This window comes from Chaetodon trifascialis, chromosome 18 (assembly GCF_039877785.1).
Source record: "Chaetodon trifascialis isolate fChaTrf1 chromosome 18, fChaTrf1.hap1, whole genome shotgun sequence".
NCBI classification, from domain to species: domain Eukaryota; kingdom Metazoa; phylum Chordata; class Actinopteri; order Chaetodontiformes; family Chaetodontidae; genus Chaetodon; species Chaetodon trifascialis.
The window spans coordinates 21,997,880-22,022,584 of NC_092073.1; the positions used below are offsets into that span (position 1 = coordinate 21,997,880).

General features: G+C 44.7%; 1 protein-coding gene and 2 non-coding genes across 3 annotated transcripts; all 3 read left to right on the top strand.

Annotated features, from left to right (window-relative positions):
- The first annotated feature begins 402 nt into the window (after positions 1-402).
- On the top strand, positions 403-24,705 carry LOC139346947 (cadherin-20-like). The gene is made up of 11 exons (XM_070986327.1): positions 403-703; positions 3,933-4,227; positions 4,609-4,728; positions 7,122-7,289; positions 9,146-9,333; positions 10,132-10,385; positions 14,775-14,911; positions 18,572-18,693; positions 19,096-19,213; positions 20,044-20,295; positions 22,792-24,705. Exons 1-11 carry the CDS (start codon positions 485-487, stop codon positions 23,307-23,309), a joined length of 2,391 nt encoding a protein of 796 aa, XP_070842428.1. The 5' UTR covers positions 403-484; the 3' UTR covers positions 23,310-24,705.
- trnae-uuc (transfer RNA glutamic acid (anticodon UUC)) lies at positions 19,442-19,513 on the top strand. Its single transcript has one exon. It is a non-coding gene; the product is annotated as a tRNA-Glu (tRNA).
- On the top strand, positions 19,708-19,779 carry trnae-uuc (transfer RNA glutamic acid (anticodon UUC)). The gene has a single exon. It is a non-coding gene; the product is annotated as a tRNA-Glu (tRNA).

The following is a 24,705-nucleotide window of genomic DNA, read 5'->3' on the forward strand; positions in this document are numbered from 1 at the left end:
CTTGAACCTAAGCTAATCGCCTTGTTGGGAATGTTAAGGTCACGTACACGCTTGACGTTTGCACTCTTCTGGTCTTTTATGGTATAATAGTGGCAGCATGGCACGAATGTTTTGTTCTGTACCTGCTGTCCCCGTCTTCGTCTCCTCTTATGTTACCTCCTCCCCTCCTCTGCGTAACCTCATCGGCAAGAAGCCGCTCATTCAGCTGTGACGCAGCTCATAACAACACAACAAAAACTCAGCAGTAGAAGGCTAATCTGGAAGCAGGAGAAAAGAATATGTGAATATGTGTCATCTGCAGGTCTCCCACAGCGCATCACAGACAGGGGCACAACAAAGGGATGATGTTGTCTAAAAGGACGAGAATCTCAGACGTGTTTGTCTTCCTTTTTTCTCTTCCAGCAGCCAGAAAAAAAGGGAACCAGGAAACGGCGCACGTGAAGAGAGAGGAAGAGTCCTTTCAGATACTCCTCTGTGTTGAACAATGGGAGACCGGCTGCATCTTCCAGCAGTTGCCTGCACTTTGCTTCCTGTGGCCCTTGGCATGTTGACCCTTCTGCCCCACAGCCTCCTGGGTAAGCCTGCAGAGGAGGACAACGCAGGCAGCTCAGCACTGCTCCAGAGGGTGAAGAGAGGCTGGGTGTGGAACCAGTTCTTTGTCCTGGAGGAGTACACTGGACTGGAACCACTTTATATTGGAAAGGTCAGTGTTGGCTACATGGCGTGTGTACACACATACAGCTATAACCCGAAGAAATGCAAAGCCCACAGATTTCTGGCCTGGCAGGGGGGCAGCTTTCCTGTATGACCTTTCGACAAGGTGTACCTGATGTGTAAGGTGCCTCAGTGTTTGCAACACCTACACAGAAGCAACCCTAACTTTCAAACACTCCAAACGAACCGCAGCCTACAGGTCATCTGCTGCTTGGCCAGAGCTGAGTGCATGCATACAAAACAGGAGATCATTGGTGGGCAGAAGCAAACTTCAACACCTGAAAATAAATAAATAAAGCCCCAATTTAATCCCTGGATGCACCACGTCCATATTAAGGCAGCCACTCGCCTGTCCACTCTGAATCACAGCCAGGAAGCAGTGATTGAGTTAATTGACTCGAACGGAGGCTTCACTCCGTCGGCCCCCCTCCACAGGAGTGGACGGCACGTCTGCAACACAACAGACATGCTCTGAAAAGAGCAGGCCAGGGATGCTCACAAAGGAGCACTTTGATCGCTCAGTCGCTGAAGTGAATTGAACATCTGATCAATAGTTGTAAGGCCAGTCATCATCAGCACAGAGACACAACAATCTTGCAAACTGCAATGAAAATTGCTATTACATCATCAAAAAGCTCTTCTTTGGTGAAGCTTTTTGAGTCATGCGTAGGCCTACAGCCTTTCAGGCAGCCACTGCAAAAATGACCCATTTGAAAAATGAAACATCCCATCAGTTTGACATCCTCGCAGCCAGTTGTCCTCCATAAATGCATGGTATGATAAATGCTATTAACAGGCTTCTCTGTGAGTTAGCTAAACTACAAATTAAACTGTTCTCTGCAAAACATCAGAATTCAGAGTCTGTACACAGACAGTTTTATTATGGAAAGAAACGCTGCTCTGGCTTGTAATGACATTTAAGGATTTCATGTGTTTGCTGTTGGAAAAAAACACAATGTAGAGTTTGTACTGTACATAAACTAGCATCAGCCGCCTGTACGTTTTAGCTGACAGCTAACAGACGATTAATAGTCAGAACTTTATTGATAACCCCATACTTTTATGCATATATACTAATTTACTTTCCAAAAAAAAGGTTCTTACCAGAGTGCTTACTGCCTCCCTTGAATATGCAATGACTCCCTAAAACAGTGCGAATGGTCCATCTGATACCTCTGAGACAGTCGAAGCTGATTCCTGTCAGACTTGGATGTCAGATCTCTCTGCGCTCATGTGTGGTGACGTTAAAAGGCCCGATCTTAAAAGACTGATTTCAAACTTCCGACTGAATTTGCCGCTGCCGACTTTTACAACACAGCAGCAGAAACCGCTCATCATCTGAAATTTCCCTTTGGAAATGATGTAAACCTGTCTAATTAGCACTTAATTTCCACTCCGCTGCTCCGGAAAACCCAGGAAAATACTGAATTCCAAAAAGTCACATGGTCGGACCAGACAGAGGAGTAACAAGTCCTGAGAGAGTGCTACCAGTGCTTTAGAAAAAAGAGCCATATCTACTTATGTGGTATGAAATATTCCTCACAGTTCTGTGGCATATTCACTTCCATCTTACCTCCTCCTCTGCCCCATTTAGCGTTTCCTCGCCGATTCCTTTCAAGCCACCCACCCTAATTTTTCCGAGCTGAATGAAATAAGTGATTCTGACAGGCCAGGCTACTACCCAGAGAGCCACTCAAGAGAGAAAGGCATTGCGAGATATGACAAAGCAGGAGAAACATGTACTGTAGCCTGCCCCAAGAGGGTTTTTCTTTTTCCCTAAGCTTAGTATTCAGAGCAGTGGGGATGTCGGAGGTTCGGGCTTTGGGCCGGGGCTGAGACCGAGCGGGTAATTGATAGCCTGAGTGTCAAACTCCCTCTTTTCATTGGCTTGGGTGGAAAGGAAGGATCAGAGCAGGAAGAGGTGGATAAAGCAGAGGGAAGGCATCGGGCTGAGATATATCACCGCGAGACACGGGGCTGAAGCCCACAATGGGGTGTTGATTAAAAAATATATTCTGGGCCGAGCTGCGCCTTGCAGGAGCGAGTGCAGGTGGGCACGCTGTCCGAAGAGATAGGAAAAGCTGCATTGTCTGCCGCTCGAGGAATGATAGGTATTGTGAAGATTGCTGCTGAACTATCACCAGAATAACAACAATGAGTGCTGTAGCTGCAAACTTTTAGCAGTTCGACAGCCTCGGCGTGGTCATTTCACTCAGTGGCTCCAGACGACCAAAGGCCAAAGCGGCTGTCTTGAAAGGAGAGCGTGTTTAGAGTGAGCGGGGTGATTTTTGCCAGCACTATGTGCTCGCTGTGTGTTGATTATACACAAGACAGACATCAATGGGGGCATTTAATTCCACTCTGCGTATGATGAGTGCTTCCATCACACTGGCAGAGACCCTCTAAGTACAAAGTAAGGAGTGATTGCACATCAACAGGCTGGCATTTGCACTTACAGGCCACAAAAGGCGTCTGATTGCACTGCAGGGCCCGTGGTAACAATCGGGCTCTGAGCTGTGATTAGATGTCTACTTACAGCTACAGTATTAAGGTACGCATACAACCACACGCCACCCATGGACATCTAGAGTTCGTTTAGCACAGGTTCAAAGACAGTCATTTTGTAATAATACAGAGAAATACGTTCACATTATTGACGCTGCAACCAAAGATCTTTTCTTCGTATTTCTGTCAACATGCAACTTAAATCATTAATCGACTGCCAAGATCATGGATTTGTGTCTCTTAACCGACTCCAGAAATCAGGAGACACTTGGCAGCATGCTCTACCAGGCCTGAACCATCCTCCCGACACATTTTCAGTTGGACTCAGATCAAGAACTTTCCACTGTTTGGCCCCAAAAAGTCCTTTAGTCGTCTCGTGTGCGTGTTTAGGACCATCGTGCTGCTGCATTGTTCTAAAAATGGCGGGAGTGGCCTCATTTAATGTCCTCAAAAACATGTCACTGCACCATATGTCTGTTACATTGGTTGAACTTGTGACCGCTGTTACTTTGTTGATGTAGTTTTCTCTGGGATGCGTTGTCATGATGTTTGAGACTTGCAGTTTGAGCACAGATTTGAACGCTTTTAGTCGTCCCATGTTACCTCCAAACCCCCTGAGATGTCTGCAAAGTCATTAAAGAACGTGGAACTTCTCTTTGGAGGAATAAAACTTTTTTTGGCTGACTTATAAACATCTCTGTGAAACTCCACAGCTCCACTCAGACATGGATAAAGGCGACGGCTCCATCAAGTACATCCTGACAGGTGAGGGAGCGGGCACCACCTTCACCATCGACGACAGCACGGGGGACATCCACGCCATCCAGAGGCTGGACCGGGAGGTGAAGGCCCAGTACGTACTCCGTGCTCAGGCCCGTAACCGGCTGACGGACAGGCCTCTGGAGCCGGAGTCCGAGTTCATCGTGAAGATCCAGGACATCAATGACAACGAGCCAAGGTTTCTAGATGGACCCTACCAGGCGTCCGTACCTGAAATGTCCACAATAGGTGAGTGTGGGGAGATGTGTGCAGACAGATGGACGGAGACAGACACCAATCAGACTTGCAGCCGTGGTGAACAAAAGCTAAATACATACTGTAATGGCCGTGCTGAGTCATCGCCATCGTTTGTTCTTACAGACTCGTCACCATCTGCTTCATTCAGTATTCATACTGTAAACCTACTTTGTGGTTACTTTGAAGTAAATAAGCATTCATTCATTCCTGGAGCTGCTCCAACCAAAGATGGAAAAACTCCACCCAGAACTACATCTTTGATTCATACGATCACACGCGTGTAACTGGTCTTTCCTTCTCCTCCTCACCCACCTCTTCCTCTTCATCTCATTTCGCCCACTCACCCTCATCTCTACCTCTATGTTTATGCAGGAACATCTGTGATCCAGCTGACTGCCACAGATGCTGACGACCCCACCTATGGCAACAGCGCCCGTGTGGTCTACAGCATCCTGGAGGGCCAGCCTTACTTCTCAGTGGACGCCAAGTCTGGTACGACTTCACACATGCTGCCAAACTCCCTCCAAAACACAATCTGTAACCAGGGAAACAGCATTTTTAATCCTTACACACTGAGTCTGATGGATTTCAAACTTCACCAGCCACTTTCACTATTTCATGAGCTCCACGTGAATGTTTTATAAGTACGAATGATGTCAGATGACCTGATAAAGTCGACAAACTACCACTGACAGTCTGGATTTACTAACACTTGGCTGACAGCTACTGTTAATTGCCCACCTTGTTTCTAACACTGCACCGCGCTGTAATTGCACCAGTCTGATTTTAGCAGTCCACACTTTAAGCCCTTGTGTATACCAAGCAGCTCTGAATGTGGAAAGCTCAGCAGGGCTCCTGTTGTTGCTATGAGACTACCGAACACTTGTCTGAAACACGGCGCTCTTTTGTTACAACTCAAACTCCTTGCGCTCAACAAAAAGATGTGCTAAGCTCCAAGTGTGACTTCTCTGTTGAAAATGCGGCCCGAATAAAAGAGGCAACCGGCCTCTCGTGGTGAAGCGTTCAAGCGGTGCAAGACTCGCAAGAGAAAGTTCACAGGTTCAAAAAAATACCTAAACACAAAAAATGCTATTGTGATACACGTCATTAAGCTTATTTGCTATTTTGCCGAGAGTTAGATGACAAGACTGATATCACTGTCATGTCTCTGCAGCCTCCTGAGCTGGAACTGCACGGCAGTTAGCTTAGCTTAGCTTAGCTTAGCACAAAGGCTGGAAGCAGGTGGGAACAGCTAGCTTGTTAAAGGTGTGTCAACAAACAGCTCTTAAGATCACTGAGACGGCGCATCTTGTTTAATCCGAGCACAAAAATTTAAAGTTATTTTCTCTCTAGCTAGCCGTTTCCCTCTTCAGTCTTTATGCTAACTTTATCCTGAAGTTTTGCTGTCTCTCAGTGCTGGGCCTCACTGGCGCTCTTGCGGCTGAATGGGAGCAAATCCCTGCAAACTGGTTCCAACATGTGGTGGAAAGACTGAAAGCACAGTGGAGGCTGTCTATTGTTTTCCAGTGAGATGTTTAACAGTCACATATGGGTCTAATGTGGAGATGATACCATACTTTTTTCAGGTGTCCACATACTTTTGGTCTACAGACCACATAATGTAATATATTTTAAATGAATAATAGGGAGCTAAAACTCCTTGAGCTTCATTGTGTAACTGCAGCACATGGTAACAGCTTCCATAACTCAAGCTAGCACTTCCAAAAATCCATCAGTCTCCAAAAAGCAGAGAGTCACTGGGCATTGTTTACCACAGCTGCCTCATTTCCTTGTTTGTCAGCACAGAAATCTGTTGCCAAACCTCTCAGGCTGCGCTGCCCATCAGCAGCCACTCATGCTGCTGCTGTAGGTTCATCCATCACTGCAACACGAGCGGCTTCACAGCTGTCAATCAGCCTCCCTGACTCCGCTACAAGCTCAGCACCGAGGCTTTCATTGGTGGAACACGACGTAAAACTTCAACATGCACAGCTCAAAGCCTTACATATACTGCTTTTCTTACTCTTCAGCACAAAACGCTTGGCCTTGGTTGGATTCTGCTGCATCTGGCCAAACTAAGTATGAATGTTTCTAGTATTAAAATAATGTACTGTGATAAAAGCATACAAATTGCATCCAGACAACAGAGAGTGAACTGAAAGCAGAGATCCTTGAACCACCTTCACCAGGTTGAGGCATGTATGTGCGCTGCAATAGTTCAAATGAGCCTGAGTCGCTCTGTTGTCCAACCATGAAAACCAACGTATCGAGTCTTCAAGAGGCTACCATCCTTCAGTTTATTGTCAGTGTCAATCAAAGTCTGTGTTCATTTATTGGCGCATCGAGTCCTGTTTTTTCCTCTCATCCTGCTGAGCTGCCGTCACAGCAACATTTTCTCTATCTTATGTTTGAACATTTGAACATGGTGGTGAGTGGTTTGATTCCCAGCTCCTCTTGTCTACATGTTGAAGCATCTTTGAGCATGATAACTCCTAATGTGACCGTACGTCGGGCAGAAAATGTACATTTCCTTTGAAGTCTTAGCTTACGAGGTTAGAGATGCCAAACATAAGAGTAGAGTAAAATACAACATTAAGTGTCCCGCTGTCTGAAGAACACTGGGAATCTGTGTCCTAAGCAGGCTGGACGAGACGTTTTCTCTGTTGCAGCCCAATAATGAAGTTGTGTTTAATCCAGAAGCTTCAAATGAATGACAGGTTAAATCAGAAATCGCTCATGCAGCCTCTTGTCCGGTCCACTGGGAGTGTTGACATTCCAGGACACCATCGCTTGGACACATGACCCTAATCTGTGTCACCAGTTCTCTGCTGCTGACCTTTCATTCACCTCGTGTCCCTCTCTTCCCTCTTGCTCTCCCTCCTCAGGCGTCGTCCGTGTGTCTCTGGCAGACATGGACCGGGAGACCAGAGAAAACTACACGGTGGTCATCCAGGCCAAGGACATGGGAGGCCAGCTGGGGGGGCTCGCCGGCACCACCACGGTCAACATCACACTCACTGACATCAACGACAACCCGCCCATGTTTGACCAGAGTAAGGACGGATAACGCTTCCTGCTCGCTGCGCTCAGTCTTACTACGGTTTATTTCCTGATTCACTTTCCTCTCTGCTCTACCTGAACCCACATCTCCTTCCTCTAATCCTTCCTGATGCTCTTACAGCCGAAAAAGAAGGAACATTTTCAAAGTTTTGGGCAGTTTTGCTGAACAGTAGAGCAACAGTGCAGCCAGGGGTGCAAGACTACAGTGAGACATGAGGTACTGCAATACAAACGAATGAGTAAACGCATCATGGAGCTGAAAATGGATCTCAATATGAGCTAAATCTGATCATTTGCATGAGTGCTGCAATTAAAGATTATTTTCACAGTCAATTAGAGTCCAAGCTAACGTCTTGAAACATCTTGTTTTGTGCAACAAATAGTCAAAAATCCAAAGATGTTCAGTTGGCAAAGTTAAAAAACAGAAGAGCAGCGAATCCCCCTTTTAGAGAAGCTGAAACCACTCAAGTTTTGTCATTTTTTGTTTGAAAAAATGACTTCAAGGATCATCTAAACAGATGATTTCCGAATTGTTTCAGTTCCAGTTTGTATAAATTAAAAGCCAGTGGATGCAATTAATTCATGATTTAGATCAGTTTAAAGTCTTAAAAAAGCCACCTGTAGTGTTTGATTGTTCACTTTATCATGATGCAGATGCAGCTCTGCTTGTAAAGCAGCTGCTTTATCTTTATGTAGGAGATTTTTTATTTGCATTTTACACCAAAACCTACAAGAGCAAGTCAGACATTTTGTACAGTCACAGCTTGCTTTCATTTCAACTTTGCAGAAAAACATCTTCCCTTGGAATTATAATGAGAGAACAGTGAAAGCTGCACTGTATGTTGTGCTGAACCGTGAGCTCGCTGCATTGTTAAATCTCCAAACCTACACGCAGACATCTGCTGCTGAAACCACCACAAACATCACGTCAAAGCCCTAAAACGACCCTGAAGTTCAGCCGAGTTTCAAAAACAACTCGCCGTCTTGTTTCAGGGTTGATGCTTGACTTGTGGTTGAGCGCTGCGGCTGCCGGTGCCTGCGTGTGGGACAGTAGTTGTGGCGTGCACGCGATGAAACACGGGGCTGCAGCATCTGTACGCCGCGTGTGAACAATTCAAAGTGACACCACGAGGGTTCTGCTGTTCTGAACGGGTGGCGCCGCGTCCATCCACCTCATTTCTCTCGAGCATGCAAGCTGTTAGCCCCTCTGCCCTTCTCCCTCTGTCCACTTCTGGACACCACTGCCCGGCCATTTACCCCCTGGCCGCCCCCTCCGCCTCCTCCTCCTCCTCCTCCCTCAGCCACCAGTCGCCCCATGCTGTCTCTTTGATTATCCCCATTTCTGCTCCTCTCATTACCGCCTTCCAGAGGTCAGGGGTTGTCTAACTGTCCGCGGTCATCTCCTCCCGGCTGACGGGTAGTTTCACTCCTAGACAAAGAAAAACACCGGCCGCCGCCGCCCACTTGCACTTTTATCACTAGCCCCCCGCCAATTAGCGCCATCACTTCGATAGAACTTTGATTGGTTGTGAAGAGCTTCAGGGATTCCCCTCTGTCAAGCACAATGTGCAGGCATTTCACTTTGGACTGCAGGGAGTGCCACAAATTGGGCAGCTGTCACCTCTTCTTTGAGGTTAAACGGTAGATGAAATTGAAGTCGGCCCGTGAGACAGTATATAACCCAATTGTGAGGCGTTTATGGAGCCATTTATTTTAAGCTGTCTGAGATGTGATTTTGAGAGAACAGCCGCAGAGGTGATGGAAGAGGTCTGGCTCCCTCTAGAGGGTACAGGGAGGTAAAACAGATGGGAAAGGTATGACAGGATGATCACTCTTATTGTTTCCTCAGGGCTGTACCAGATGAGCGTCCCAGAGTCGGCTCCTGTGGGTTCAGTGGTGGGTCGGATCTGGGCGAAGGACAGGGACATCGGGGTCAACGCTGAGATGAAGTACAGCATCATCGATGGAGATGGCAGGGACACGTTCGACATCACCACCGACCCCACCAACCTTTTCGGCATCATCATGGTGAAAAAGGTACAGCAAGCGACAGAGAGGCTAAACCTGTTTTTATCTTTGTTACAAGCTACAAAAAAAATGATCATTTTAACGATTCATCATTCCTCCTACCTGAATCAATACTAATCAGACAGCAAGTCCTATTCTAGCTCACCTTATTTACAGAGTCTGTACTATTCAATCATGAATTAATCTTATTTTGAGGCTGGAGGTGCATGTTTATCTGATGTGACTTATTAGAGATTTCATGAACGAAGGAGAAACAGTTTGAGTTTGTAGGGTTTTGGTTTTTTGTTGTTGTTTACAGCCCTGATACGAAACCCTGAAAGGCTCCAGCTTCATACAGGAAGAAAGTTCACAAAACCCCCTTCAAAAATCTGCCAGTTTAATTTTGACTTGAGAGGGACGAACATTACATAACTGTCGACAACCCAGGCTTGATTCTTGGTGTTTTTTGGTAAATTCAGCACTAAAATCAATACTTTTACGTTACGTTTCACTTTATTGGAGAAACATATTTCCCTTCACCTTTCTGCCGTTTGCTAGCATCCTTCATCGGTTTGTCCAGGCACGTTTGCTCCTCTGGTGATTTCTAAAAGGGTGTTTTTGCCCTCATCCACCCAGAAAGACAAGATATCGACTTCTACTGCACATATAGCTCAGCAGGAGATTCTTTCTTTGACGTCAAACTGGCACAAATTCAAATGTTTCTTGAAGGGATTATGACTGAAACTTCTATTAACGGAGAGTTCTGACAGCAAAGAGCCGTGAAAGGTTTCTCTTTTTGAGACGCCTGTATGTGTGTTCACCACACAGCCACTGGACTTCGAGAAAAAGCCCAGTTACACTCTGAAAGTGGAAGGTGCCAACACCCACCTGGACCCCGCCTTACGCCACCGCGGCCCCTTCAAGGACGTCACCATCGTGCACGTGAGCGTGGAGGACGTGGACGAGCCCCCGCTGTTTGACCTGCCGGCGTACTACATCGAGCTGCCGGAGGACGCTGAGATCGGGACGGTGGTGAAGATGGTCTCGGCGAGGGATCCTGACTCTGCCAACAACACTGTGAGGTGAGGAAAACAACAAAACAACACGGTCATGGAATCATGTGGTTTTTCAAGCTTCAACCTGCTGTCCTGTTGCTTCCTGCAGAAACAATCGATGGTAAATCAGAATAATATTCCATATTTGGCTTCACTAGAAACATTTCAACTGCATGCTATTAAAGAAACTGGCATCGAAAGTCAGCTGTGTGGACAGTCCCAGGCCTTAAAGCATTATTCAGATAATCCTCGAGGGGAAATTAAATCAGCAAAGTATCGTAAATTTTAAAGTGTAAAGTATTACAAGAGTAAAGTCGGCATTATGGAAACCTACTTTATCTAGGTTAAATCTTCACAGTAAATATGTTATTTTGTTGAAATGCAGTGGAAAAAACTAATTATAGTGGATTCAGGTGCAGCTGAGAGGCTCTGAAATGTCACATATACGAGTTGGCTGCCTGGCAGTGTTGCATTCATGAGCTCCTAAAACCAAGGTGACAAAGTAAATATAGACCTCATTAAAAGAATTATATGAATCTGACAAGTCCTGACCAGAAAATAAATTGGTGGTGGTTTAGCTGCAGTCATTGAATTTCATTACAACAACAGCTAACTGCAGAATATGTCTCATCAATATACAAATAAATGAGCAGCGATCATATAATTCATATGTGAAAACACAAAATTCAGGAGGGTGCATGAGAGTGAGGCCTAAACTTTTCCCAGTGCAAGCTGGGAGAGGTCAATTAATGATCATTAGAACCTTTAATTTAGCTGAATTTATTCCCAGAGTTGGCAGACTGTTGGATCAATCTCAAGTGCTGTAGACGTAATGTTACCTGATCACCAGCAGGGGGCAGCTGCACAACATGACTCCCCACAGCAGGCTTCGACGGCAGGCTCCACTTCTTCAGTGTGTGTTTTAGAGCTCCATCGTGGGACAGCTGATACTGAGAGAGATGAGGATGAGGAGGACAAACATAATAATGCTAATAACAAGCCTGACACATTTCAACATCCAGCAATTAGTCAGCACACAGACATGAGAAGCTGAGGACTCTCAATTACTGGAGAGTATGTTTGGTGCTCTAACAGAACAGATGTTGTGTGGTGGCTCACTGTCCAGACTGCACCTCTCATAAACTAATTAGACATAAAGCCTTTAATTAGGCTATTAATCATCTGAAGGAATCAATGACTGCAGCAGAAAATGAGTGTTTCACATGGCACAGGCTGCACCCCGTCCCAGCTGTCCGTTTTACAACCTCGATTAGGGCTAAAAGTAGTGCACAGGAAATGGATGTAGATGACTCGGTGGCTGCTTATATATGTGTGTGTTTGTGTGTGTTTGCGGCTAAACTGGATGGACACTCAGCAGTTTCTCTCATGCACTGCATCTGAAATTTCTTCCTCACTCACCATCCTCGACACAACCGACCATCAGTATGAGCAGACATTTTTCCATTTCCCTTCCCAGACAGGCACTCAGATAACTGTAATTTACCCATCAAAAAAGCATTGCATCATGGGAATTTTGAAGGCAAAACACTCAGAAGTCAGACGCTTAGAAGGTTCCTCGTTTTCTGTGTGGACCTCATTTGTGTATGCATACATATTCACATTTCAGCCAATCATGTCACGCTGGTCCACTGATCACCAGGCTGCAGTAACACGCCATGAAGTGCTGCAGTGTGCACGCTATAGCGAAGAAGGAGAGGATGCAAGAAGCAAACACAGATGTAAACAAAGCCAGATTAAAAATACTGATTTGAAATGCACTTTGCACGTCTGTTAGACCTCAGAAAATTCCAATTTTTCCAGAGGGCACCTTTCAATAAAACGGTGGAAAGTAAATAAAATGTATTGTTTCACCCATTATAGCTGCTAAACATCAGCAGTGCTGGAAGAAGGACTCTGATCTTTTACTTAATGAAAAGAAGAAACACGGAGTACCACAAAGGCTACTTTACACAACTGAACATCAGTGTGTTGTAAGTACGTTAGCATTAGCATTGGTGTTAGCATTTAGCTCAAAGTGCAGCCACGCAAAGCTGCTAGCATGGCCGTGGATTCAGAAATGAAGTTTAGAAAGCCTGGAAAGCAAAAAAAAAACACACATGGAGCCACGTTCAGAGGTGGTTTGAAATGTGATTTTTACAGATTCAAAACGAAACAACAATGATGTCAAAGCAATTGACAAATCAGATTCACCTGCAGTCTGAGTCTCTTTTCAACTGCAGGTTTGATAGAGACTCAAATACACAGTGAGACAAAGGCAAAAAGATTAAAGCCATAGAAACTGTCAAACATTTAGTTTTAGTTTAGCCAAAATCAGACACACCCGTGCAGCTGGTTCATCAGTCTAAACTGAAATGTCACATTGTGATCTAGCTCTTTGATGGTCCCGACCTTCATGTTGGGAATCGCTGCTCTGAACTCTCTGATGCTTGAGGAGCTCTGATGATGACAATTAACCGACAGCTCTCTCGTTCCTGAAGAGTGCGAATCAGATTAGTCAGCCACTGATGCAGCTGAAGCTCCGATCTGAATCCCCGGAGCTGGCGCCAGATTCTGGCGGTGAATCAGCCAGAGATTTTCAAAAAGCTGGTTTGGAGCATGAGCAGAGTTATGGCGCGAGCAGCAGATAGCTGAGGAATCAGCTGAGGGTGACGGCGAAGAGCTGAGGCCGATTCTGCAGCAGCAACAACATCAGATGACAGATAACAAGCAGCCGGTGACCTTCAGTCTATCTGTCGGTCTCATTTCCATTTCACATCTTTCTGTCCTTTACCGACAGCGGCGTGACCGGCAGATAGATCTGAGCCCACACAAGCACGTGGACCACACGCACACACACTCTTTCACCTGCTGTTTGACACGTTTTCACACACACACACACACACACACACACACACACACACACACACACACACACACACACACACACACACACACACACACACACACACACACACACACACACACACACAGCAGCCCCTCCCTCCTCATGACTGTGGAGGAGTGATATTAATAGAGATCCTTCAGGGAGATCCTTGCCAGGCATGGATGTGCCAGTCACGACTGTTCCCTGTCGGCACACGGTCTGAAACACACACTGCAAACAGCCCTACAGACGTGAACACACACACACTGCACACACTACATAACTGCTAAAGTGATAGAGTAATACATCAGTTTTCCAATGCCAATCTTTTATGAAATGATTAATGGTTATTTTGACATTCTAATTAGTCATTTAAAGGCGGTTCAGTTTGTTACAGTCTTTCCCTTTAAGTAAAACCTTGCTAGAAGGATCCTTCTGAGTCTAACACACTGTCGCTGTCGTTTTGCATGGTGAGTTTCATCATTTCATGACACCTTTAGCACAAAACACTGAATTAGCTATTTGCATATAAAAATTTGATATAAAATGATAGGTGCCAGACCAAAACATGTGATGAGAACGAGTGATATGCCCGATGAGAATCACATAAAAGGTCTCCACTTACTGCCTTTAATAAGCTGATGATCTGTTAATATGCCAACTGCAATTTTTTCATCATTTTTATCATTTTGTTGGGAAGTTTCATATTTTCACTCATACACTAATTTGAAATCTGTATATTTTTTAGACAAACAAGAAAAAGGACAAATGTCCATTGCACTGAAGCCCCAGAATACAAAAGTGGTGTCTCTGGTTCCCTAACTTTGTCCAAACAACACTGAAGAAAAGCCAAATTTACAAACACATGCAAATGAAATGCAAAAAAGAGGAAGAATATTCATGTTTTAGAAGCAGGACCCAGATCGTGATTGGCATTTATACTTGAAACACAAACCAGATCTGATTATTCTCTAATCAATGCATCCTGTCCTTCTCTTGGATATGATTTGCTCTGACGCAGACAGACTTATAAACACCGTCACCTCTTCCAGGTGAGAGGAGAGAAGCTGCATTCAGGCCATGTGTGAACACAGGACACCTCACAGTTAAATAAGCAGGTTTCTGCTCCACAGCCTGGAAGAGGATGTGCTCTACATCCTCCTGCTTCTCCTCCTCATCTCTGCGTGTGTGTGTGTCTGGCTGCTGCATGTCACTCTCAGAAGAGTGTTTTGGAAAGCAGCCGGCGGTGGCAGGAGATGAGCCGAGGCGGCACGCTGCAGGTCTGTGTATCCTCCACGTCAGTTTGGCAGAGGAGGCAGATACTCTGATTAAGCCTTATCTGGAGCCTCTTCTTCTTACTGTGCCTTCAGACGCTGCCAGCCTGACACTTCATCACAGACACACACATGCTGCACACGCCGAATTGTATACAGTATGTGCAATTCACCCCCCGAGCCCCGAGAGGATTACAAGCTCCCCAAAAAACACACAGAGGTGCCTGTTATTCAGCACGTCTCATTTCACGTCACCAGGTATTCCATCGAGAGGTCCAGCGACCCCGAGAAGTACTTCTACATCGAAATCACTTCCGGGTCGCTGATGACGGTGCGTTCACTGGACCGAGAGGAGATCAGCTGGCACAACATCACTGTCCTCGCCATGGAGATGAGTATGTCTCTCTCTCACTCACTCACTCACTCACTCACTCACTCACTCTTTCTCATTCTAAGGGTGAATCCCATTTCTCTTTTCTACCCCTACCCCTTAGCCCTACCCCTTGTCCCTTGCCCCTTGAAACGGAGTGCCAAGGGGTAGGGCCCAAAGTTAACCCCTCCGAATTGGGACACCCCTTCGACAATCGCGTACGTCATCAGTAGTCGCCGCTGCCTCTTACGTTGGCAGATGCGATAAGCTAATGCTACCGTCACATTCGATTTGTGTATGACATTCCTGCATGTTGTATCCCACAACGCTGTCTATGTAACTGAATACCAGCAGCGAGGTTGCCAAAGGTATTATTGATAACGTTATCACTGCAGATTATCAGGCTGCCCACAGAGCACCGCTAGTGGCATTCAGCCTGGCAACGGTAACCACGTAACTGAAGCCTTGACTACTATCGATTTTTTTCGGGGGTTTTTTTACGAGGAAAATGCCCACTACACATTGAAACAACGTTAAAATAGACAATAAAGTGGTTTTCGTACATTTTAAAACTTCGTTCATGGAGAAAATACCGGTCTTGCAAGGCATTCTGAGAAATCTGTCGTACCCCTCCGTTTGGAGTGTGCCTCGGAAAAATCTCCGTTTCGAGGGGTACATAGCCCTACCACTTCCCCCTACCCCTCCGTCATAATGGGAATTGGGACACCCCTACCCCTCCACGTGAACGCGCAAAACGGAGGGGTAGGACCAAGGGGGAGGGCCAAGGGGTGAAATGGGATTCAGCCTTAATCTCCACTTTATCAAGTCTTATGATTGAGTCTCAAAAAACATTTTTCCCGCCACTGCAATGAAACTATTTCTGTCTGCTATCATAGTGAGAAATGAGAGTCTGTATCTGTATTGAAATAAGGGATAAAATGACATGAAGCTCCAACAGCATCAAGAAAAATAAGCTTGATTTTAGACATAAGTTTCCACACTGGCAGATTTTTGTTTTTTGTTTTTTTTTTAAATCTTATTTTGAGAAAGAAAAAGGCTTTAAAGTAAAGCTAATTTCTTCCTACTTGTTGTGTAAGAAAATATAGTACAATGCAATAATACTGGAGCTAATTTTCCATTTTAAAAGGATAAAACTTTCTGGACATATTGAAGGAAACAGACATACTTTTTCCTCATTTTCAACAAACTGGTGCAGACCTGCTTATCCGCCGTTCAAATTACATTAATGTCAATTTAGCAACTAGCAAGCTGGCAAACTAGCTAGCTTTCGGTTGTTTAATCCCACCGGGCTGTACTTATGAAACGTAGACGGTCCATAGACTGTTAGGTGGTGCGCTCGTCTGTTAACACAAACGCTGCGTTTAAGTTTCTATTCATGCCGAACATCGCTCGAAAGCTTAGATTCTCCTAAATCGACAGATTTACAGACACAATTTCAGCGGCAGGTACAACCAACGCCCACAACAAACAAACAAACAATTAGAAAATTGAGGCAACTCACCAATAAGTCTCACAGTAATCCAATAAGCGATAATACTCCGACAAAAACGGTCTTGTCACGTTGGCAAAGGTCCAGACGAGTCAAATATTTAGTCCAAACGCTGCAATAATCCATTGAAAGCTGTTTTATCATTTCAAATAAGGCGGCAGACGCCATAATCTTCCGCATTTTCTCTGTTACGACCCTATGATGGCCACTGCAATAGGTCAGGCCCTTTGATTGGCACCTGACTTGACCAATTAATATCTTCCAATAAGAGCGCCAAAACTTAACAGAGGGAGAGCCAATGAGAGTCCACGTTGGACGTGTCTTGTTCGCTTATTTCTGTTAAGACTGAGCTGGTTGCCTCAGATAATGCGGATGATTGATGCTTCCTTTAGCCAATCAAATTCAAAAGACAAGCATAATGCCGTTTCAGTGAATAACTTCACAGTCAAAACAAGGAATTCGGTGCAAAATGGGATATTGCACAAGGTTTGAAATGTTAAATACAGTAAATGGGCTCAGTATAAAGATATATAGCCTAAATATGACTATAGATACCCAAGATATAAATAAAGCTGCCCTCAGATTGCAAACATTATTTCAGTTTGCCTCAACAGACTAAAGTTACAGACAAAAGTGACTTGATAAGGAAAGTCGTGGAGAAAAACAGCCCAGAAAAAACAGATGGTTTTATATATTTTTGAACAAATACAGGAGCAGTGATTTTAGAAAACAACTCCTGCAGAGTTGCGTAATGTAGAGCAGGAGATGCCCCGCAGATGTGCACACAGCTGGTGGCACCGAAAGTCACCTTCATCCCCCTGACTTTGCTTTGTTTGTCTGTTTGTCTCTGTTTGGTAGACACACATAAAAAGAGATGGTAATTGAATTAATGACTAATTAAATAACTTTTTCTCATGGTGGCTAATTAAAGATGAGACAGTGAGAGAGGGCAGAGGGAGGGACGATGGAGAGAGGAGAGACGGAAACAGTGAGGAAGAGGAGGAAATCAGCTGGAACAGAATAAAACTGATTGATCTGCAGAAGAAACTTTGTTTTACTTGTACTGTTCATATCCACTATGAACTACTTTGAACTGCATTTATGCCAAGTGATACTGTGACTGTGCTGTGAGTCAGCGCCGCCGTGGGAGGAAAACGTCAAATCTGAGATTCTGAAAACAAACTGTAGTTTTAACAAAAATCACAGTATTAAGTCTGAAAATGTCCTTTATTCTCACATAAACTTTGACATGTTAACATATTTCATAATATTATGATGATAATTATTTCAATTTATGGGAAATTATACAGTCCTACTTATGAGGTATTATGAGGATTAAGTTCTAATTTTATGATAATATTCTCATAGTCTTGCATTTAAAACAGGCCAATGAGCCTTCACAGCAGACATTTTGACTTGTAACAGCAGGGAAATCACAGGTGTCACTAATAACATTACGGTGGCTCTGTCCCATTAATACGTCCCACTAAACCATGTCAGTGAGCCAGCTTGAACAGGACTCTGAAACCGCAGCAGCTAAATGGAATTCAGCCATCATTAATTTTATGATCTACACCCATCCAGATGTCTTCTGTGAAACTCTCCTCTCTCCTCCTTTACACCCGGAACAAAACCCTCATTTGTTTTCAAGCCATTCAATCAATATTCACATTTTAATTGAGCTGCCTCCTACTGTACTTCAACTCGACTATATTTTCACACCACTGATTTCCCTTCACTTATGTGAAACGTCAGCAAAGTTACAGCTTGAGCTGGATGTTGAAGCACTTTCTGCTGACCCTCGAACACACACATGCAGAGTAACACAAGTCCACATGGAGCTCCGACCTCCAGAGGCAAAGTCACGCCGCTGATTGATCGATCATGTGATGAATCCTGAGAAATTACTTACTACCCATTAATTGTGTTTCTATTGCCTATTACACAGCTGGTTAAGATATGCAAATTGCTGGCTGGTAATGGAGAATAATAGAATTGTAATCTAAGCATGAGGAGCTCTAATGTGCCGCAGGCTTGCTGTAAATGGGGACAAGATTAAGAGAGGCAGAAACTGAGCTCAGCAGGATCCTAAAAGAGTCATTTATCTGAGTCCATCAATGCTTCTTACAGCTTCTGACCAGTTTGTGCATCTCCTGCATGTGTGCATCCCTGCAGATAACCCCACGCAGATCACCAGTGTGTCGGTTGCTGTGAAGATCCTGGACGTGAACGATAATCCTCCCTCGCTGACGCACTACTTGGAGGCTTATGTGTGTGAAAATGCCAAAGCAGGGCAGGTACAGAGACACCAAACATGTGACGTGAGAGTATCAAACATCAGGGCATGAAGAATCGCAAGTGGAAGAAGTACTTGTACTCAAGTACTTACATACAAAGTTTGCGGTGCATTTTATGCTGCTTTACAATTCCACTCCACCAAACTCCAGAGGAAAATATCCAAATTTTACTCTGCTACATTTATTTGTACTTTGGAGATACCAAATATATTACCATCTTAAAAATGCATGTATATGTACAAATGCTGCTCACACATGAATGAATCAGGAAGAACTGTAATAATCCACCCTGAAACACGAAGCCACACATTCTGCAAATACTTCTGTGATTGTGAACTTCATTTTCGCCAAATCATACTGCGACCATTCACATCTAATTCTGTGTCTGCTGATGTCATCCAGCTGATCCAGACGGTGACGGCGATTGATCCAGATGAGCCTCTGGGCGGACAACGCTTCTACTACAGCTTGGCTCCAGAGGCCGCCAACAACCCCAACTTCACCCTGAGAGACAACCAAGGTAGAGTAAACATGTCCTGTCCGTCTGCAAAGACCAGGAGAGGTGTGTTTTACTAGCCTGTACAGCAGTACAAAGACATTTAGTTAGCCTAAAGAAAGTCCATCTGGTGTGATTGTAGTACTGCTTTGTTGCATCATTTCTTTATGGAAGAAAATGGCAAAGGTAAATATAATTCTTAATCTTAACTGATGGGTCACAACCTGAAGTGCAGTGATTTATGTGGACTTGTCCCATATGGTCTAGCGGTTAGGATTCCTGGTTTTCACCCAGGTGGCCCGGGTTCAACTCCCGGTATGGGAACAATAGTTTAATTTCTGCCTATCAAAAGGAGGTTGTATTGTCATCTGTAAAGGCACATTGTGGGTTTCATAAGCTGATGGTCATTTTTGAGGCAAAATACATTTTTACTCAAAATAATATCATAAAAGATTCAACATTTTTCTACTAAAATCTTATCTTGGCTTCAAAAGACCATTTACAGCACATACAGTATGTCCCACATGGTCTAGCGGTTAGGATTCCTGGTTTTCACCCAGGCGGCCCGGGTTCAACTCCCGGTGTGGGAACAATTGTTTAATTTCTCTATATCAGTGATCAAACAAAGGTCAGATCCCTCAGATTTCATTTCAATGTTATTCACACGCTTGCCCAACCCTGCATAGCACAATACAGTCCAGACACAGTCTCCCATGCTGACAGTAATGATCAGTAATAATTACATGCCCTGAACAACTGTTATCTGCTAAAGTCAGCCCTTGCAGAATAAGTGATCCGAGCCCGAGAGACTCCAAGCATCTCATCCATTCCCTGACCTTTTTGTCTCTTTCCAGACAACACGGCGTGGATCCTGACTCGTCGTGGAGGCTGGTCACAGCAGGACCAGACCGTCTTCTACTTGCCCATCTTTGTGTCTGATGGCGAGCAGCCAGTCCAGACCAGCACCAGCACGCTGACCATCCGGGTATGCAGCTGTGACCAGGAGGGCAACGTCATGTCGTGCAACGCCGAGGCCTACAGCCTGCCCGCCAGCCTCAGCAGAGGAGCGCTTATCGCCATCCTGGCCTGCATCTTTGTCCTGCTGGGTGAGTTATGACCAGCTGCTGGGAGGGTGTGCAGAGAGGAGCCAGAGGCCTGTTGTCCTGTAATGATATTTAATCTGAAACAATGTCAGCCAAAACCTCACGTCATGGCCTTGATTTAGACTTGAGCTTTGTTGCTGTCATCCTTTCTCTCACAGCACGTGTTCAGTTATCAGTGATGGCAGATTGACTGCACGAAACTCTTTCTCATTTTGAAACCAGTGGTGGAAAGTATGTGTGGTACTTGTACTTGTTAGTTTCATGAGCTAACGTTAGCTCCCCGGTTAAAAACACCATCTGTGGCTGATGTTTTAATGTTTTCAGCTGTCTTTAGTGATCAATGTTCAAGTTGACTCATTTCAAAACCTCTTTGACAAGACTCCCTGAAGACATACTTTATGGCTACATACCTGATACTGTGCTAAGGCTAAAGCTAACAGGCAAGATGTTGATTCGTGGAGAGCTATCTAGTCCTTTAAAGTATGAAACATGTAAGACCAGGCTGTTATTTCTACTAACATTAGCCTGATTGTCTGCTTAGCTTAAACACTGGTTTGTATTTTTAAATAGTATGCTTTCACTTTTACCACTACAATATAAAAGTCTGTAGGATGAGGACTAATGGATGCCTAATGCTATCTTCGCTAATTCTGGCTGCAATTGCTGGATTGTAAGCTTCCCCGAACTCAACAAAGACAGAGATGCTAACATAAATAGCGTAGGTCTGAGCTAGTTAGCGGGAAATGCTAACGACTGCGGCTCACTTTAGCGCTTTAGCGCACTGTTTAACTATTTGTTACGCTTTTGGTGAAGTAGTTCAATTACTTTTGACAGAGGTAAACGTAACTTACAATTCATTTTCAGTAACTTGTACAACCCTGCAAATGCGAGGTATTAAATGCAAAAACCATTATGTCATCATGCTAATCAATGGGTACCTCACTTATTTTTTATTAATAATAGTAACATCTAATAAAAAGTTTTCTCTTATTGATGGTATCAGCTTATTAAACAGACAAAAAGCATACGTTAATTATCACTTAATTAGTGTGTTTAATTGCATAGTTGGTATATTTAACAAAGGTCAGTGAACAATCCTTCAGCTAAAACAGATAAATGGCATTCTGGAGCAAAATCCCTCCTTTGAAATCAGATTTAGGTCTACTCAAAACAACAAGCTCACACTGGAAGCGAGCAAAGATGTTTTAACAAAATTTATTGCTGCCTCTCGGCGGAGCAGAGTGAGTCAACCAGCTGAGCCCTGCTGCTCACATTTACAGGTCTGCAGGGAGAGATAAAGTGGGTCCATATCAGCCTCCAGGGGAAAAGAAAGTGTGATGCTACAGGGCAGCTGGTGCTAATGAATGCTAGACTTTTTTGGATGCAAAAAGAAACCCATATTTAATCCTGCTCCAATGATATCACGCTGGGAGATGCCTTAGCTGCCTGCCTCTTATGCTCCTGCAGTACCTCCTTTGTCAGACTGAGAATTTCTGCTCTTCAGTGAGAGTTTCAGCACAGGAGTTTAAAACAGATTTCTGCTTCAAGACAAACCTCCACGTGATACTCCCTCTAGTGCTACACACTCCTTTTCCATCCTCTACTAATGTGGTAAACAAGTGCAATGTGCAGAGCAGAAGGTAATCCTACTGCTGAGCTCATAACGTGTTTTAAATAATATCTTGATAACATTCATATTCATTAATTCGGCCCAAGCGCCACATTTTATGTTTATATTCTGCTTGAAGGTTGATTATTTTACACCAGAGGGGAACACACGCACTAGCCGAAAGGTCACGGTGTAAATAAAGTGCTGCAGTGATTTTAATCAAGGGCTGCTGCTGCTGCCCTGAGGCTCGCCCTCGGTCAGGACTTTTACATTCTGCTACAAAGCTTTGAAAAGCAGTCTGACCAGGACAGTGTATGTTCTACCTACAAATTCTCTTTTCTGAATTCATGTGCCTTCACTTTTGGCATGTAACGAGGCATTTGTCAAAGGTGAGAGAAGGGATTAAACGTCATTTGAACCAGCAAGGCTCCCTGATGGGGAAAAAAGCCTTAGAGCTTTGCCATTGCGCTTTTTCAGGGATGTGATGCAAAATCTAAACCAAAAGTTGGAGTCTTTAACATTTTCATGATTTTCATTCAGTTTCTTTGGTTCAGTGTAGAAAACTAGAATCTTGAATTTCTAATTGATTTCTTATAGCTGGTTTTGTTCAAAAATTAACAAAAATGCAACAATATTCAATTAGCAAATGAACAAAAAAAGAGAAAAACAGCTGATTTCACATGAAAGAAGGTCAAATTTTGCTTCATAAATTACTTAATACATTAAACAAACATACGAAACTGTATGAAAGTATTATTTTCATGAATTCAGACTTTATGCATCTGAACAACATAAGACTTCTGCTTCGTCTGTTGTTTCCGGCTTAAAGTACCGACTGACGTCCATAAAGTTCTCCCATCTGACTGTTTCGTATCTCTTCCTCTGCCCAGTGATGATTCTGCTCATGCTGTCCCTGCGCACCCACCGCAAGAAGCCCTACCTGTGTGACGAGGAGGAGAACGTCCACGAGAACATTGTGCGCTATGACGACGAAGGCGGCGGCGAGGAGGACACCGAGGCCTTCGACATCGCCGCCATGTGGAACCCACGTGAGGCGCACCACCACCTGGGCAAGATGAGACAGGACATGCTGCCGGAGATCGAGAGCTTGTCGCGTTACGTCCCCCAGGCGTGTGTCATGGGCGGCGGCGGGGACAGTAACGTTCACGGATACGTGCTGGCGAAGCTCCTGGAAGCTGACATGGACCCGTGCGCCCCACCTTACGACTCCCTGCAGACGTACGCCTACGAGGGGGAGGGTTCAGTCGCTGAGTCGCTCAGCTCGCTCCAGTCGGGGACGTCCAATACGGACCACGAGTACGACTATCTCAACGACTGGGGGCCTCGCTTTAAAAAACTCGCCGAGATGTACGGCGTGCTGGAGACAAACAGTCCCCCGATGTGGTAGAACACCAGAACCTTTGCCTTTTTAGTCCGAGATCAATTCCACCAACAAAAACAAAAAGAGAGACAAAAACATCCGAGAAGTGACACAAAAAGACAAAAAAAGGGTGCAAAGAAAAGCCAGGATGTGCTCACGTTCACATCCATGACCGTTAGCATTTGAATCCCCGCCGAAGCCTCGATTCTCCACAGCCGTGAAGGCCTGAGACGCCCGCAGTAGCAGTGTGAGCTGGTTTTAAATCTCCCCCAGAGACGGGCTTCAGAGACGGGGCGGATTGGCAGCCTCGCAGGGCCCGCAAAGGAACGGCTTCAAAGCACATGTTAACTCCCCTGCCTGACCCAGCCACAGGCAGAGCCCCTTTGGTTCAAAGCACTGAGCGATTTATGCCAGAGATGAAAACGAGCAAGAGGCGCTACCTTACCCACAGCAACACGGGAGACCGACTCTGAAATGCTGATCCACTGCTCCGAGTTTGTGCTTTCATGCGAACCGAGCCTCGAAAACGCGAGTGAAAAGTCACCGCTGCGATGGGAGATGTGTTGTTTTCTGTTCCATCTGTGGCAGGTCTTAATTTATTTCTTTGTTTCATGTGCTGTATTTATATTTTTTGCTAACTTATTTGGGTACGTCAAACCAACACCGTACTTAAACTGCCGCTGTGTGAGGAAATCTTTAAAAGACCACGAATATGTTGTAACATACATGATGTAGTCGCTCTTGTTTTCAGTGTATGTGATGAAAAGTGTTCCACGCATCTCGACGTGTCACGTGACATGAGCAGGAGATGGCGGCGTGTAATCCCATGTGGGTTTTCCAGGTTGATATGTTTGTTGTGTTATTGTTTTTGTACCATTTTTGAGCTGTTTGAACTGTAACTCTGTTTTCCCCCCAAACATGAAGCAGTTATACATTCATGAGGATTTGAGGGAAGCCATTTTTGAAGATGTGCAGCACAGTGAGTCCTGCACATCGTCCTCGTACCTGGACGAGCGCACGACCGAGCCGCCTTTCAGTCTGGGATCCACCGCTGTGCCGACCGGAGTCCGACCACAACGAGGCTCGATCTGTCCCCTTAGAGACGCCATGTTGTTTTTCTGCCGCCACACAAATGTGACTTAATCCTCCAATCCTGTGGACTTTCAGAGACATCGATAATCTGCATTAAGTGCCAAATGTAAAAAGGACAAAAAAGACGTTTTGGATGAAAAAAAAAAATCTGCAAAACACAAACACCAAAAGATTGAAAAGGATTTTACAAAGTGGGAGAGAAGTGAAGGTACATTTTGATAATTTGGGGAAGTTTACTTGAAATCTATGTGGTCACTCATGCTACAGTAAGTGGTATGTGAATGTAGATACTTTTTGTATTCTTGGTAATAAAAAGGAAAAAAATACCGTC

Excerpts from the sequence above, each read along its gene's own strand:
- LOC139346947 (XM_070986327.1), top strand. The coding sequence starts at position 485 with ATGGGAGACCGGCTGCATCTTCCAGCAGTTGCCTGCACTTTGCTTCCT. Across the intron at positions 18,694-19,095 it reads AAAATGCCAAAGCAGGGCAG|CTGATCCAGACGGTGACGGC; the intron begins GTACAGAGACAC and ends GATGTCATCCAG. Across the intron at positions 20,296-22,791 it reads CTGCATCTTTGTCCTGCTGG|TGATGATTCTGCTCATGCTG; the intron begins GTGAGTTATGAC and ends TCCTCTGCCCAG.